We start from the raw sequence: 18432 nt of genomic DNA, 5'->3' as shown, positions 1-18432 counted from the left end.
TATTACTAACAATAATTTTGATATACCTACCAAACGGACCACTTTCGGCTTTAAACATCGGACGTCTTCGCTCAGCTGCACGTGACTGTGTTCTGAAATCGATCAGGCGCGCGTCAATAGCACGCATTTCCAATTCAATCAGCCGATATGTCCGATGTTTCGGAGAGTGCCATATTTGGAAGGGGGTTGAAATTCCTGGCCATTGCAGATTTTTGTGCGATAGATCAAACATGTGCTATCTCGGCGGCGATATTCCCGGCGGAAATCACTTCCCCCTGACAAGATTTTTTTGGGTCATCGATCTTTTGGAGTCCATAATTAGCAAGGGTCATGAGAGTCTTTGGAAGTCAAAATCGTTAATTTTACCCCTGCAATATTTTTTTTGAGCAGCAACCTTGAGCTACTTTGTGTGCAGTTCAAGAGCAGGTATGTTCATGTCTCACATATGCATGCAAGTCCCCTGTCAGTGCAGGTCCCTGTTGTTGTGGGGAGGGAGTTGAAGTAATTTTCGTCCGATATTTGGAACCGTCCGATATATTTGGGGACTTTACTCTATATAAAATTAAGAAATTTTGTACCCAGGGCGCGACAAACCCGCTTGCCCGGGGCAAGTGAAAATTACGTGGGGGCAAGCATTTCTCAAAGTTAATTGCCCGATCGGGCTGTTTTGGTAATAAAATATCAGTAGACTCTCTAAATTTTAATATCACAACTATCTCTCATATTATGTCAAACCAGTAAAGAAAAACAGTGGAAACTGATGTAAAATCAGCGCCAATAACCAATAATTTATCGCCAGGTACCTCGTTTGAAAAACCGTGCCATCGCATCTTACGTTCTATGTGTGCAATGACTGCGCATGCGCTACTATCTTGCATGATTTGCCGATGCAAACCCCCCCAAAAAACCACTAAAAGTGGCTAAAATTTCACATTTGGCAAAAATCCATGAAATGGCCATCTATTTTCCATATTACCTTGAAATTGTTTTGATTTAGTTGGAAACAACCAAAAAAATGAAGAATATTCAGCTCTTTCTTGACTCTGATTTATAGTGATGTTACACTCGGTAAATGTTTTTATTGTGGTCCCACATGTGGACTTTCATGGTGTTGACCAAGTGTAAAACGATCAAACGATTAACGACCGTGTTCTGTTGTTGCAAACACCATGAAAAAAACCCATGAAAGTCTACATGCGGGACTACAATAAAAAAATATTGACGGAGTGTAACATCATAAAATGATGAAGAAAAGACAAGAGAGAGGTGAATATTCTTAATTTTCTTGATAGTTTCCAACTAATTTTTAAAAATCTAGGAAATATGGAAAATAAATGACCATTTCATGGATTTAAAGATGCAAAATGTGAAATTTTAGCCACTCCACTTTTAATGATTTTTTTTAAAATACTTTTTTTCACATCGTAAAACGATCTTTTTCAGAGTCAATAAAGAGCTGAATATTTTTCACTGGCTTTCTTTATAGTTTCCAACTATTAAAAAGATCAAAACAATTCCAAGGAAAAATGGCAAACAGATAACCCTTTCGTGGATTTAAAGATGCAAAATATGAAATTTTAGCAACTTTTGGTGAAGGTTTTTTTTAAAAACTTAAACGCCCATTTATAAATAGCGAAAAAAAATCAAAATAAACGTAATGACTCAGGCCTACGTTGCTGAAAATAAACTTTTAAATGTGTGTCCTTTTTTACTGTACATGATTCTCAATTGTTGTTATTTTGTATGACCTTTAAAAATAAGAGTAGTGCCGTCATGATAAAAAAAATTATAAAACTAATTGGGCAAGCAATTTTTTCTATCGGGCAAGCACATTTTTCATCACTTGCCCGACAGGGCAAGTGACGAAAAAAAAATTTGTAGAGGCCTGTTTGTACCTTAGACTGCAGTTAGCACTGATTCCTTTCAAATGATGACCAAAACATAGTCTTCCAGGGTTCCCAGCCCATCATGGAAATCAGGGAATTTGATCAAAAATATCTCAAATCAGGGAAATATGCCTCAAATGAGGGAAAAATGGGGGAATTTTGATCAGCCCAAAAGTTGAAAGCATGGTAGTCAGTCAGATTCTGTTATATTTTGTTGCTTATCAAAACAACATCCATTTAATGACTGGTTATGGTGGTACTAATTTGTTTAACATTATTGTTTTTGTACTGAAAATACATGAATTCAATGCAACAACTTAATAGAAAACATGCGAAACTGGGAATGGGTTTAAATAATCATCAGGGAATTTTAAAATTTCATCAGGGAAAAATCAGGGAATTTTTTTCTTTAAAAGCTGGGAACCCTGTCATCTTTGATCCTTTTGTTTGCTATCGTAAATTGCCATCTTGAATGATGTCATCATCCTTATAGCCTATATACGTCTTTACCAGTCGCAATATATTGCGATTCGTGTCGCTGTGTTGCGCTTGTCCTCATATCGCTAATTGTCTTTGTGCATGCGTTCGGAACTCGTCGTTTGCATAGATTGGCCTGGATATCGAAAATTTTAATTGGAAAGCATTGATAAATGCCTAACTATAAACAATAAACAAATATTCACTGCTGAATGATACGTGTCGTATATTAAAGCTAAAACAACAACAATCAACTTAGCTGCCATTTTTTTAACCTAAGGTTAAGTTTTTGAAATGTAATTATAAATTTGAAAGTATATGGACCTAGTTCATGAAACTTGGCCATATGGGTAATCAAATAATACTGAATATCTTTTTTGAGTTTCAAGTCACATGACAAAGGTCAAAGGCCATTTAGGGTCAATGAACTTTGGCCAAGTTGGGGGTACTTGATGAAATGCCATCATAACTTTTGAAGTTTATGGATCTGATTCATATAGATTGGACATAAGAGTAATCAAGTATAACTGAACATCCTGTGCAAGTTTCAAGTCACATGACCAAGGTCAAAGTTCATTTAAGGTCAATGAACTTTGGCCATGTTGTGGGTATTTGTTGAATTACATTCATAACTCTGAAAGTGTATTGGTCTAGTTCATAAAACTTTAACATAAGAGTAATCAAGTATCACTGAAGATCATGTGCAAGTTTCAGTTCACATGACCAAGGTCAAAGGTCATTTAAGGTTAATGAACGTTGGCCATGTTTGGGGTATTTGTTGAATAACCATCATACGTCTGAAAGTATATGGATCTACAATGTACATGTAGTTCATAAAACTTGGACATAGGAGTAATCAATATCACTGAACATCTTGGGAGAGTTTTAGGTCACATGACCAAAGTCAAAGGTCATAAAAGGTCATTGAACTTTGACCATGTAGGAGGTAATTGCTAAATTGCTGTAATAACTTTCAAAGTTTATGGATATAGTTTATGAAATGTGGACATAGGGTATCCGTATCAAGTATCACTGACAAGTCTTAGGTCACATGATCAAGGTTAAATGTAATTTAGGGTCAATGAACGTATATGCTGCTATATTGAATCGCGTAAAATATAAGAGACTGCCAGAGGCGCTCCACTTGTTTAGCCTTTAGTACCCCTTTAATCAATATCAGATCAGTTATTACCTTGGATAAAAATTTATATATAAAAATAAATCAAATTAAATGAAACTTGTGTGAAATAGTTATTTGGATAGCATCTAAGTGTATGTCATGCATGTAGGTATGTCAATTAATTAGATCTTATCTTCAACTTCAAAGATTTAATTTCTCTCTTCAAAAAATTAAAAGCCATGTCAGATTAATCAACTTGAATATAAATTTACATTTTGTAGATAATTTCAAATATATTCAATGAAACATGAGATGGTCGTTGGATGAATATTACAAATGATATGACATGAATAACAAGTTTCTATATAAAGTCAAAGAAATTTTTTTCTTGTTTAAAAAAGAATATTAATCTTTACAAAGTCAGTACTGCTGCTATATTTTATCATACGTCGCTGAATCCACGAAGTGGCACAACGTCCCAAAATCACGTGAAAAGTCAATTTTTAGTTTCTTTTAGTTTTAGTATTCTCTAGTCATGGTCTATTAATTCACTGAAATTTAGAACCCAATTCTCTCTAATTAATGAGATAATTAAAGTGAAAAAGCGACTCTAGCCTTAAAATCCTTTGTAAAAAAAACCACGAAGTGGCACACAGGTGCGCGCCGTTTCTACTCACAAAATGACACTTGTGTTTGAATCACTGCTACGTCAAGATTTGATGTTCATTTGATACATTTTTAACATGGAATGCAGCAGTAGATACCTGGCTCTTGGTATGTGCATTCTTCATTCTGTTAAACTTCACAATCATATAGCAATGGGCAGTTGAAAATGTGAAAATCTTTATTCGCGTTCATCTCGAATAGTGATTACGCGCATCAACTATCGCGTGTGCCACTTCATGGATTCTGTGACGTCGCTGAATCCACGAAGTGGCGCAACGTCCCAAATCACGTGAAAAGTAAATTTTTAGTTTCTTTCAGTTTTAGTATTCAATTGCAAGTATCTCTCAGCTTTAGTATGCCTTGGCTATGGTCTATCATTTCACTGAAATTTTAGAACCAAATTCTCTGTAATTAATGAGATAATTAAAGTGAAAAAAACGACACTAGCCTCAAAATCTGTTGTAAAATGTTCCACGAAATGGCATGCACGTGTCATGCTTTTGTTTGAATCACTATGTCAAGATTTAATGTTCATTCGATAAAATTTTTACACGGGAAGCAGGAGTAAATACCTGGCTAGTGGTATGTGCATTCTTTATTCACAATCCTATAGCAACTGGCAATTGAAAATGTAAAAATCTTTAATCGCGTTTATCTCGAAAAGTGATTTCGCGCATCAACGGTCGCTTGTGCCACTTCGTGGATTCGGCGACGATATAATGGGTAAATAATACCAAAGGCATGACAATTAGAAAACCCCTCTTTGAATCACTATAAATATACCGTATGTAGGTTGCAACAAAGGCAATTCAACATGTTCAGGGAGGAATAAAATGTTCTTTTACATTATAAAGGAAAATTAGAATATTGAAATGCAAAAGAAATAGTTGGTGGGTCACGCCATCAGCTCCATCATGTAACCATACCATAAAGGGCCCTGTCTCTCAAATAGTCACAATGGATTCTAATCATGTTCAATTCTATTCCTTAACTAGACAAAATTAGATCAGTCGCAAAATGAGAAATGATTTGAATTAATCAACGTTCTTTGTAAGATGGGCCCAGGCATTTGTTTTGAGACATTTGAAAAAGCTCTTTTTCATGAATTAACTTAATCTGATTTTAATCAAAATTTTCTCTAGATTCAAAAGAACTAATTGTTACGGTGAACTTGGCCTTTGAATGTAACTTTTAAAGAAGATGCTATAAAAGGCAATTGATGCTAGATTCCATTAGTTAAATAATATTTCAACTGGATATAGAACAAATTTCATTTTGCATTATGATGGTCAATAATTACAATTGAATTATAAATCCTTGATGATTAATTTCAGCATTATTACACAAAGTCTTGATGATGAGACTACATGCAAGAGTCAGAAACTGTCTGCAACATTGGAAGGCAGTGAGGAGATTAAGTTTAATTTTCCTGGATTAATCTGATGATACGTGGGCGTCAACTACTGATCCCCTGTCTCATTTCAGCCCTTACCCTCTGATATGTGTTTTAATAACCTTCTACAAGCAAAAACTTACCACTCTCTCTTTCAAATTGGTTTGCATGAAATCTCTGAAATCCCCTAGGGGGCTGTCGTAGTGGGATAATTCATGTGAGGTGCCTCTTGATTCCCTTGGATCTGAAGTTTTGAACATTACTTTTAAACATTACCCCTTCAGACCTGTACTACAGTGTTTTAAAAATACTCTACTTGCCTCATAGCATTACTTTTCAGTAAACTTTGCAAGAGAGATTTGTGTTTCAAACTTCTGGATGCTCCAATGGAATTTTTATGAATTTAGTGCAGTTATTTGATGGGAAGACCTGAACATAATTTAGAATGATGATGGTTTGAACATTCAGAACTGCAAACTGTTTTCTAACCATCCTCGTAGTGTTGCTTTTGAGTAAACTCTGCAAGTGATATTCATGTTTCAAACTTAAACTTCTGAATGCTGCAATGGAACTTTAAGGAATATAGTCGAGTTCTTGAATTGAATTGAATATTGAACCTGAATATATTTTAATATGATGGTTCATGATGTGGCAAGCAGGAGCAAGTCTTTCAGTGGGAGGTATGAGAGGCCGGAGAGGGTTCGGCTTCGTAGGGGCTTGAGCAACGTAAGTTACTGGTCAGTGGTCAGATTTCAGTTCAATAAGTGCAGGATTACAGTTATTAGCAATAACAATCAATCACAATCAGAGAAACCTCTCAAGTTTTAACTGAAATATCAATGTTATGAACGTATTGAATCACAATTTTAGTATGTCTTTTTGCCATATGACAGGAACATGCCAACTCAAGGAAAATATCTGAATTGCTTCTTGGCAATTTTGGGCACTACATTGTACTGTATAAAGCTTCACTGAAATCCATATAATGTTCTTTTATTCTGAGTCATGTTGGGTTTATATTTTGTGTGCCTACAGATCTGTGTATATTCCACCCTCATGATTTTCCCTATCTTTTTTTGGTTATTCCATCAGTTACATGTAGTGTTAGAATGATTTTACTTGTGCTAGTTGTGCATTCATTAATCATTATATCATCAAATGCATCATTTGATACCCATTTCCAAATTTCTATTTGATAAATTATTTTTCAATCAAAGGGCAGCTGCTCTAATATCACTGAAGCAAATCTTTAATATTTCATTAAATTCTTTTTAAATACATGTATTTCATTTGATGGCTTTTCTCATACTGCTAATATATATTTTTTGCTCTTATACCATTGTTTTGGGGTGAACTTCCTCTTTAAAAACACACATGTGCTTCTGTACATTTATTATTAAAAATCATAGAATAAAAAAAAAATGATAGCCATTGTATTTATTACTTCTGTATTTCTCAAAATGATTATTTATTTCTCTGTTTGTAGGGCCCTCGAGAAGAAAACAGTAAACTTGCCCAGCCAGAGGAAATTCCCTTACTCCTTGGTGAAAGGATAGAAGGCATTGGTAAGTTGTTCAGATGCATTTTTTCAACCTTTCTATCTCTTGTTGTCTGTCACTGATTTTAGTAACTCAGGCCCATTAACCACCTGGGTTTTTTTTACCAATCCCTAGAATCTTGGTTCTTTGAATAAAGTGTATTGTATTTTCCTTTTATTGTGATAGATAATCAGATCAATATTAGGCGTGCACCCGACTTTCACATACAGCTTGTCCTTTCTTGCATTACCTTTGCAAAGACATGAAGCATTTTCTTTAATACGCCATTCAAGTGGTCACAGAATTTACTTTGAGTCTATTTTAATTCTGCACAGTCTTGACTTGCACCTCAATACAAACATGTACATGTATGTTGCTTCTGAATATACATGTACCTGTCCAGTAGATAGTCGGTTTGATAGAATGGGAGAATAGACTCAACAGGATCTGGCATTATGTTCTATTTTATCAGTCTACCTAGTTATACCTTCTGCTCCTTACAAGGTGAAGATGATTTGACCCTGAAGTAAGATTTTATGTGGGTACCATGAAACTTTTAAGCTACTTTAACAAAATTTAGACCCTTTTTCCACTGCAACTTATTTCTTATCCTCCGACTTCTGCATACACCAAACACCTGGGCACTGGGAAGCAGATCTGAGCCTGTTGTATAAAAGTTACCATTATGGTAACTTTGCCATCCAGTGGTAACTTGTCTGGAATCCTTGATTTTCATTGGCTGTTGATCATCGTTACCATGGTAGTTACCACTGGATAGCAAAATTACCATAATAGTAACTTTTATGCAATGGGCCTCTGGACAGTATTGCTTGCGGTGAAACCAATAAATATGTAAAACTTTCTGGGGTCCGTAATCTTTGCAAAGCGTACATGTAGAACACTCTGTTGCCTATGAAGGCAGCTATTGCCTCCATGTTTCTTCATTCGAAAAACTGAAATTGTTCTTTCTGTACAAACTATCTTTTAGCCAAGGATGTAACCTACCTGTGTCCCTTCACCGGCCCCATGCGTGGCACTCTGACTATCACCAACTACAAGCTCTACTTCAAGGGAGGAGATAGGGTAAGTTTAGATACTTTAGGTACTGAGTAAGCCAAGTAAGCTTCACTGGCAATTGGCTCAAAGGTACTGTTGATGGAGTCATATATATGGCACTCTTTCCACTAGCCCTGAACCATAACAACTTTAATTTTTATCCATGCTTGCCAATTGTTTTTGGCAGAGAATGGAAGACAAAAAAAGATGAAGAAATGCATACGAAGAAATTCATTGTCCTTTGAAAGAAAAAAAAGTCCTTAAAACTGTCACATTGTCTAATTATTTTTGCTTAAATTAATTGGTTCATAACATGATATTGTTGCTTTACATACATGTAATTATGTGTGCTGCCATAATTGTACTGTTTTTCTTGCAATGTAAGCCCTAATTACTCAACTAGTGTTAGTGCCATCTTGGAGCAATAAGCATAGAATCAGGTAGTTGTAAACCATAAGCAAATAAGGCACCACTCACACAATGTTGATGAATTTTAGCAAGAAACTTTAGAAGTATAGCCTCTGAGTGTGATGTAGGTAAATTAGGCCTGTTTCCATTAGCCAAAGTTTTCAAGCCAACCTTCTCATGTTAACCCAGTGAAATAAATATGGAGTCAAATGTAGTTCTTTTCTACAAGTTTAATGGTACTAACAAGCATTGGCGGCGGAAGCCAAAAAATTTAGGGGGGACGCAGGAAACAAAATTGACAAGCCAAAAAAAAAAAAAGGGTTATCAACCAAAATTTCAGGGAGGGACTACCAAATTTTTTTAACAAGCAAGCAAAAAAAAAAAAAAAAATTAGGGGGGATCGTCCCCCCACATCAAATTTAGGGGGGACACATCCCCCCGCCCCCCCCCCCCCCGCTTCCGCCGCCTATGCTAACAAGTCAATGTGATGTACAAAATGTAGCAAAGTGAGTAATGGATCAAAAAGACAATTTAGAAAAGCAAAATTGTACTGAACCAAAAAGACTGTTTTCATTAGCCCAGTGTGCATGTATTGTATATTAACCTTTGTGTTGATGCATGAAATAGGTCTGTTTGATATGGACTTATCTACTGGTAGAGATGCATTCACACTTTGCCTTGATACCCATGCTCTCCTGCCATTAATACAAAGTTTGTTAGGTTAGATTGATGCACTAATTTTACATTTAGTGAGACAGTATACAACCATAACCATTCAGGAACAATGGGTGATTTCAAGTTCAGTGTTTGTTGACCTATTGGTGTTGGTGTTAGGCCAATTTTTACACGAGTAAAAAACACCAAACATAAAATGAAGTTGGTCCTGAATAGTAAATCACTAGTTTTTGAGATGTCAGTAATAAATGTGATCTGGATCAGTTTTACAAACTCAGAATAGATTTTGGAGCTCGGGGAAGCAATCCAAATTCCAACACTAACACCAACACCAATTGATGCCAACACCGGACTTGAAATCACCCAATGGCCTGTTTATGAGCAATTGTGCATATATTCAGATATAACACCCCAAGATGTGGTAATCGTTATAATTTGAGAGAAAAATGAAAAGTGTAATTTTACTTGCGGTCAAGAATCATAGTTACCATGGAAACTGGATGACCCATCACCAGCCTCGGGATGGAGCGCCTGCCCAAGGACTTCCATCTTCCAGTTACTCTCGCGCCAGCGTACGGATTCATCGTAGGTCGGTGAAAGGGAAGCACCCTCGTAACGAACAGCAAGTTGAAAAACTCTCCTCGCTCTTCACTATTCCGGAGACTCCACCCCCAATGATGACGACACAGGTCTAACTTTTTATCAAGTTGAAAAATGGATTCTGCCCTTTCTTTTACTGCCTGAAAATTGCTTCTAATGTTCAAATCTTGCTTCCATTAATCAAAATTTAACCATTTGCCTCCGAAACTCAACGAGTCGACCATGTTTATTTCTTATATAGCAGCAAAGAAGCAATGAAGAAATCAACAAATTATTGAGGGTAGGATGAATTTGGAAAATTTAATTCTCCCATGCGAAAGTCACCACAACTAGTATTAGATGCATAATGTCTATTCACCAAATCTGATTATCTTTCTTTAATAATAGGTGAAGTCTTCCCCCCCCCCAACAATCTTGAATATTGATTCTAAATTTTGTGAAACATCTGAAACAAAACAGTGTGCCCCAAAGAAAATAAGGATTACGAATCGTGTTTTATCATTATTTATTGACAGTATTTTTAGAAAATAGACAATTTTTATCAAAGATGCTCTTTTTTTCACTTGATGTAACCTTTTTGTATTAAAGCAAGTAAATACACATATGATGGACAGTATCTGAATTCCATTTTAAGAGAAAATAAAATTTCTGGAAAGTTTATTTTTTATCCATCAATGCAAAGCCATCCATGCAAATGCTTGATACATGTGTTTATGATTGCCTATCAGAAAGTTATAAACAAAGATTAGGCCTATTTCATTTTCCTCCATTTCATGCCTGAGAAATGGTTTGATTTGTAGAACAAAAATGCTATTATTTTCATATTTGCAGGGGTCTTAACCACATCTGCAGAATGCATCAGATACTAAAACTCAGTTTTATTTCATTTCATCCACTCCATATTTAGTATCTATATAGGGCTGAATGTTGTAATAGACTGGAAGTAAAACATGACCAAAATCTAAGAGAGGTTTTAAAGGTGTATTCCAGGCTATAAAAAATTAGATACTGGGGTAAACAGGACAAAATTCACAGAGCAAAATGCTGAAAATTTCATCAAAATCTGAACAAATGACAAAGTTATTGAATTTTAATGTTCAGAAATATTTTTTAATAATTGTTGTAAGGCCTATACATTGTCATCATGAATATTCATTAGGTTGGCTGATGATGTCAAGTCCCCACTTTCCCTTAAGTTATTAAATGAAATTAAGAATATACATCATGTGGGTTTGGTTTATCTTCCTTATATATCAAAGTTGCAACAATGAGTATGTACATGTATTCATTTATCAGTTGTTAATCATTTTTTTTTAAATCCTGGAGAACAACATTTGAATAAACATAATTTTATATATGATAAAAAAGAAAAGAAGAGGTAGGGATATGACATCATCAGTTTTCTCATTGAATATTCATGAAGACATGCATAGAATTGTTTCCGGGAAATAAAGCAAATCCTTAAAAAAATGGCATAATTGTTTTATTCCTTGGCCGATTTTGAACAATTGTTGAGTGTTTTGTTTGATTTTTTTCTTCCATCTATTCCAATAATAGTATTTTCAGCCTGGAGGACCCTTTTTACATGTTTTAAGCTTTTCAAGATTAAACTAATGAATATTTAACTGTCCCTGCTTTTGCTTACAATTAAAAAAAAAAAATGTGCAGTGAGTACAGCTGTGACAATCCATGCAATGGTATACAAATGAATGCATGTACATGCATGTTCACGAGTAATATGCAAGATCTTTTGAGTGTCTGGAGTTGAGACGCTATTTAACTGTTTAACTATTGCACATTGAAAACGGTCTCAATGAGCATAGATATTCAATATAATGAACAATCAAAGACATAGCCTGTCATACATGTAGGTCATTCTGTTCTGTTTTATACGAAGACTCCTCAAGATCCTATTATCTGATGAAGAGGGAAAAAATGAAATGATGTAGAAAATGATATTAATAAGTCAGTGTCCCACAACTCTTTTTTTCTAATCCTTATAGTCTGCCTATCCTTGGGATTTTTCCCCCCATGTATCGTTGCAGGACTTAATTGCGCATACCGGTATTCAGTCCAGTTAAATGCACCTTTTACTGCATATCCACCACAATATCTTTGGACAGCACACACATTTTGATATTTAGCACAAACAACAACTACACCCACAAGCACCCATGCCCACACTGAGAGAATTAAAAATGCATGTTCGCTGATCTGGCCTTGCAGTTGAAAATACAAAATGCATGCAGCATAAAATAGGTCAAACTTATGAAAGCCTTTCAACCAATCAACTGACTAGAATCCTTGTAAGAGAAAAGAAAATGGAGTGAAAATATATTTTTTGTCTTCCTTTCAATTTTTCGTTCTTTTTTACGTCATACATGTAGTGTAATTGTAAATATGTTATTTTAGCTGTATAATTTATGGATATAGAGTACAGAAAAAGTATTACAATGTAGCAGAGTTGGTTTATATATTGTACAACTTTACCAATTTATTTATTTTTTGACAATTCATGAAGTTCCATGAACTTTAATTTTTTGTTTTGATAACAATGCAGATTGTGCTACGACATGACTGCATAATTTGTCGTGTCAGTGCAAGAGCACCCTTAACACCACTCTGTCGCCCAAAATGTGCACAAAAATGCCCTTAGCAGCGTGCATAAGTGTGTAAGGGCGTCTCTGCACTGACGGGTGTGCGAAAGTGATTTGCCAAGCCCAAGGGCATTATTGCACCAACACGACGAATTGGTGTCATAGTCTGTCTTAACAAGTTTTGTAAAAGAGTAACATATAATTAATGTAATGTGTCGTATATTTGAATTCAATGCTGAAAATATAGAAGTGATAGTTTTAACCTTTATATAATTTTTCATTGTGCCCTCTGTCATTAATCTTGTTTTTCTTTAGGCCCTTTAAGTTAAGCCACAAAGATTTATACTTTTGACATTTTCTTTTTATTATTTATTACATGTATATGATTATTTTACTAATTGCTAAACTTGCTATATAGCTGAGGGGGAGTGTATGTGTGAAAGAGAGACAGAGAGAGCGAGGGAAGAGGGGGAGAGAGAATGAGTGAGAGGGTGGAGGGAGGGGATAGAGAGTGTAGAGAAATTATATGATCAATTGTTTTAAAGATGATTAATTGCTATTTCTTTTTTATTTTGATTTTGCCAATTCAATAAGGAAAGTGAGAGCAGTAATTGTCATTGTCCATTTTAGTGTTCTTATTTTTATTCGGAGGTTTCTCAGTTTGTAAACTTATTAACTTGAAGCTTTCATTAACACGCTAAAACTAAAAAGTTACATTTTCTTTGCAAGTTTTGTATAAAAAAGTAATACATTAAATATTACAGTAAGTATATTTTTTTAAATGTTATCTTGGTCTGGCAAATTTAATGACGGGTGGCATTTTATTATTTGAAAATGTTTGAAAGATTTTCATGTTCATTGGTACTCGATTCTCTCAACTACATGTAGTACCGGAGAAATTCAAATGATATTGTACCTGCCCCACGTGATGTTGTTCGTAATAAACATTGATGAATTGTTATGTGAACTTCATATTTGAAAATTGAGAATTAAAATTTTTAAAATCTTTAAAATTTATGTATGGTTGAGATCTGGAATTTGCTATTATTACATACTTCCTCCATATACATGTACATGGCTGTGTTAATAATTGCAAACTCTTGAGTAAAATATTCTGTTAAAGGACAAGTCCACCCCACCAAATAGTTGATTTGAATAAAAAAAGAAAAATCCAACAAGCATAACACTGAAAATTTCTTAATCGGATGTAAAATAAGAAAGTTTTGACATTTTAAAGTTTTGCTTAATTTCACAAAACAGTTATATTCACATCCTGGTCAGTACGGTATGCAAATGAGGGGACCGATGACATCACTCACTCACTATTTCTTTTGTATTATATGAAATTTAATTTTCTCCATGTTTTCCTGTGAAACAAAGTTTTATTCCTCCCTGAACATGTGGTATTGCCATTGTTTTAACATTTTATGGTTCAATCAAGTTGGTCCTTATTATCAAATCTGTAAAAAATTGAAATGTTGTATTATTCAAACAATAAAAAACAAAAAATAGTGAGTGACATCATCGACTCTCTCATTTGCATGTCACTGAGTTGTGCACATTGGCGGCGGAAGCCAAAAAATTTAGGGGGGGACCACCAAAATTTTTTGACAAGCAAAAAAAACAAAAAAGTTTATCAACAAAAACTTTAGGGGGGATCGTCCCCCTGCTTCCGCCGCCTATGGTTGGGCATATAATTGTTTTGTAAAAATTAAGCGAAACTTTAAATTATAACATTCAACCTTGATGAAACTTTCAGCATTAATGCTTGTTTGATTTTTCTCTATTGATTAAAATCACCATTTTTCTGGGGTGGACTTGACCTTTAAGATTCACAGGTGTTTAAATTTTGTGGTAAAAGAAGTAACTTTTCTCCCAGATATAATTTTTCCATTCCAAAATCCAAAACATCTTTGATTTTCATCTGAATGTAGATCTCCAAGTACCTGTACATGTTCATGCTGAAATAAAATCGGGCCTTGTACTAATTTGCTATTATTTTTATATGGAGAATAGATATTAACCACAGAATTGATGTTCCATATTTTATGTCACTGTGTTTATGTTTGCTTTTGTTTATTATAGGAGCCACCATTTATTCTTGATGTTCCCCTTGGTGCTGTTTATAGAGTAGAGAAGGTTGGTGGTTCCACCAGCAGGGGAGAAAACTCATATGGTCTTGAAGTCTTCTGCAAGGTAAGTTGTGGATAATTCATTCCAAATGTATAGAAACTTTCGTTTTTGTTGCACTTTGTTTTCCATGGTGATTTCTAACTGGGGAGGCTACAGGTATTTGTATACCTTAGAACAAAAAGTGATTTTAGTTTACTTTGGGCCTTTTCACACGTGAATCTTGAATTATCATTGTAATGATGATTGCAATTCGTCTTTAGAATCATTGGACCTTTCACACAGAAAATTTGTACTGTAATTTGAGTGAAACTTATAAACTGGAATTCACCTTCGGGGTAGAATTTGTATTCGTGATTGTTAATAGCGTTTGTGATTTTAGTTTGGTTTCACACGTGCTAAAAATTTGTCAATAGCTGTATTTTTCATTGGAATCATCATTAAAAATACAATTTTTGTAATGTGTGAAAGGGCGGTATGTCATAGCAGTGTAAGTATTGCATAATCCATTGAAAGTACTTGAGTTATTTGGAATCACCCAGTTTTGCTGGTTATAATGTTCCAAAGTCGATTTCATTTTTGGCATTCCCAATTTAGGTTACAGGTAAACATCAAGGTGATAATAACATGCAAACCAATCAAATTGGTTAACAATTAATTAAAATTTTGAGACAAAATAACATACCAAATTCAAACAAAATAACAAGATAGCAAACTCAAACAAGATAATAAGTTGTATGGATGAAATCATTCAACATGTCTCATGATATAAAAAAACCATAATGACATGAAATTACATATAAGTCATGACACCATTATAATTACATAGTTTCATGATGATGTCCTTTCATAGTGATGTCACATACAAAATATAATTTTGCTGTCATAATTTAATGTACTGTAGCTTTATATTCATTGTGGTATTAAAGCACTATGTTCTTGTGGAGTATGTAATGGATGATTACATTTTGCTTTGCATGCTACTATTGGCATTTGCTGTAGAAACAACATTATATGTCACACTGACAGTGACACACTCAAAGCCACCCAATATCAAATATGAAGATAGTTTATCTAAAAAAGCAACAGTATAAACCCCTCTTATTGTATAAATTTTGGCACACATTTTTATACTCATTTTTATACATGTATATTTTTTTAAAGTATTTAAAACTTACTTTATTTATCGAAAGAGAAGGTGACAGACTCCCTATTTAATTGACTGTACTTCATTGAATTTTTCCTGTCACCCCAACCAATAATATTTTGCTATTGAGTAATCACTCATCAATGATTCAAGACCTTAGGATTAAAAATGTACCTTGTGATTAAATCAACAATGTGCAATTTACATTTGTTGTATTGTGTTCACTGAATTGATTATTGTGCATTCCAATCATATCAAGGAAGTACTGTACATGTACCTTGTAAAATGAATTATCAATTATTGTATTGAAGACTGTAAGGTCCATACAACTTTGTAATCTCCTTAAGTGATCATATTTCTGAGCACATCTCTTCCTAAAGGTTTCTGTTGCATTTCAGTATTTATTCCAATCATGTATTGATGTTATTTCAATATGTTATTTTGAATATAGAAACTTTCAAAATGAAAACCTCTTTATTTTTTACAGATCTTTTGTCAAAGTTTCACCAATATTTTTTGTTAATTTTCTGCTCTTTAAAGACAAATTTATTGTCAGTGTAAACTTCCCCTTTAACATTTCATTATGGGTGTTCCTTTCCTCTGACCATAGTAGTGAGGAATCCCAATACTGGGGATCCAGTTTGCATTCATTACCTGTTGCTATGTCTGGTAAGTCGCTGACAAACTTTGTTTAAAAAGCATGCAACAAACTTTGAATTCTTATAGGCAACAGGTATCCTACAGATGGGGGAAAGGCATGCTTCATTCAAGATTCTCAGAAAAAACCATGATAGTGTACATGCATACTGTATGGTAGTAGAATAGTAAGAATGAAATCTGCATTCTCTACATAGCATTTCCTTCACAACAATATAATGAATAGTATGCAATTCACACTACACATACATTTGTATTTCAAAAGTACTGTACACATACATGTACACACATACTTGCACAACAGGTTCTTAATGACAGCTTAATGTGGAACAATTTGAAGTCATTACAATAATGGTTGTTATTAACATGATTCATTGACAGGACATGAGAAACCTGAGGTTTGCTCACAAGCAAGAGAATCATTCCAGACGACTGGTTTATGAGAAAGTACAAACCTATGCATTTCCAGTATCAAATAAATTGGTAAGTGGTTGAACTTCACTTTTGTTTTACAGTGTGATTTGTTTGTAACTTGCACTGGCATAAATTCTTGCATCACATTTATTGTTCAGGGGGGGCAGTCAAAGTGTGTAAAAAAAAAGCCCGCGTTTAGGGGGTTATTTTGCACACAGAGAAAAAACTTGTTTAGGGGGTGTTTGGAAATAATTTGGTCATGCATGTGTACAGCAATACATTTGACTGCCCCCCCCCCCCACCCCAGGGGGTGGGAAGGAACAATAGATCATCACCCCTTGAACACTAGGTGTGATGCAAGGATTTACGCCAGTGGTTATTTGTTACAAATGACAGCTTTCGTTATGTGAGTTAAGTTATTTCTTAAACAACAGATCATAGGCTATAGATTGATTGTAATCCAAAGTCTGATGTTGTAAAGCATGTTGTTAAGAAAAGGTCGGATTAGATCCTAATCCATGAAGTTTGTTTCATTTCTTTGATAAGGTTCGTATCCACACGTAGATAAAAAAATGTCTGCTCTCCAGTAAATGATATCACACTGATTATGCTCTTAATGACAAGGACAGTCAAGCAAGACTACTCGGGTTAATTATCTTTATATCATGAGATATCATAAGTGAAAAATTGAGAATAACAGAAGTATATAGAATTTAAAAAAATTGAAATTTAATCTATCTGTGAATGATCTATAAATGTTCAACACACTGAGTAAAAATGATTTGCTATAATATTGATGTGACCATATTTAATTAAAGATTTTTTAATCATTTATTTCTACTAATTATTTCTACCCTCTATTTTTATCTCTGCACCTTTCTCACTCTCTATTGACCACTGCTCTTCTCTCTACACTGGACCTCTATTTTCTCTTAAATGTATTCTTTCTTTTATCCCTGTATATTGTCTACTCCCCTTCTTTGTACACCCCTCCCCCTACTTCCTTGCTTGCTTCATCTTTTGTTTTCTCCCTTCTGTATTTCTTCTTTCCCCCTTTTTTATCTACTGCCCTTCTTTGTGACCCTTCATTCCTTCTTTCTCTCTTATTTTCTTTGTCTTCTGTATTCTTTCTTTGTCTGCATATCTCTCTCTCCAGCCCTTCTTTGCCTTTGAATACAAGGAGTATTACAATGAGGATGGATGGGCAGTTTATGACCCAGTGGCTGAGTACAAGAGACAGGTGAGCAATGATTATAATTATTTTTTTGTTGATACAATTTTAAAGAATATACTCAGATGTTATGTTATTTGTAATAAACAGGTAACTAGATCAAGGTTCCACTCTATGGATGGAGCTGCCCGTCAAGACAAATAATCGCCCAGCTCTTGGGCTAAAATTGGATGCGCCGCCCGGCACAAATCTGAAAAATAGAACTAAAATTTGCTGAATTTATACCAACTGGACCATATTTAAAGTTATTAGCAAAGTCATATTTTAGGCAGAATGCACATTCTGCATGCCTTATTTTGTCAAAGACACTATTGATCTCGAGCAAATTTTTTTTCCACTTTAAATGAGGGGGCGATTAGTGAAAATAACCAGTAAAGTAATTTCTTGAAAAAGAAATTAATGTGAGATATCAATGGAACCTTAAGATTTTGCAGATT

General features: G+C 34.4%; 1 protein-coding gene across 2 annotated transcripts in view; it reads left to right on the top strand.

The window, feature by feature from the left end:
* LOC129261118 (myotubularin-related protein 2-like) overlaps positions 1-18432 on the top strand; it is a 38773-nt gene that overhangs the window by 2325 nt on the left and 18016 nt on the right. The window contains exons 2-6 of one of the 2 annotated variants that reach the window (XM_064099213.1): positions 7029-7107; positions 8069-8163; positions 14502-14612; positions 16732-16833; positions 17921-18004. In XM_064099213.1, coding sequence (XP_063955283.1) covers positions 7029-7107; positions 8069-8163; positions 14502-14612; positions 16732-16833; positions 17921-18004 — 471 coding nt within the window. The remainder of the gene's footprint in view (positions 1-7028; positions 7108-8068; positions 8164-14501; positions 14613-16731; positions 16834-17920; positions 18005-18432) is intronic. The other variant, XM_064099214.1, reaches the window with a different exon arrangement.

This window comes from Lytechinus pictus, chromosome 5, assembly GCF_037042905.1.
Source record: "Lytechinus pictus isolate F3 Inbred chromosome 5, Lp3.0, whole genome shotgun sequence".
Lineage (NCBI taxonomy): Eukaryota > Metazoa > Echinodermata > Echinoidea > Temnopleuroida > Toxopneustidae > Lytechinus > Lytechinus pictus.
This window is presented reverse-complemented; position numbering and strand designations above follow the sequence as displayed.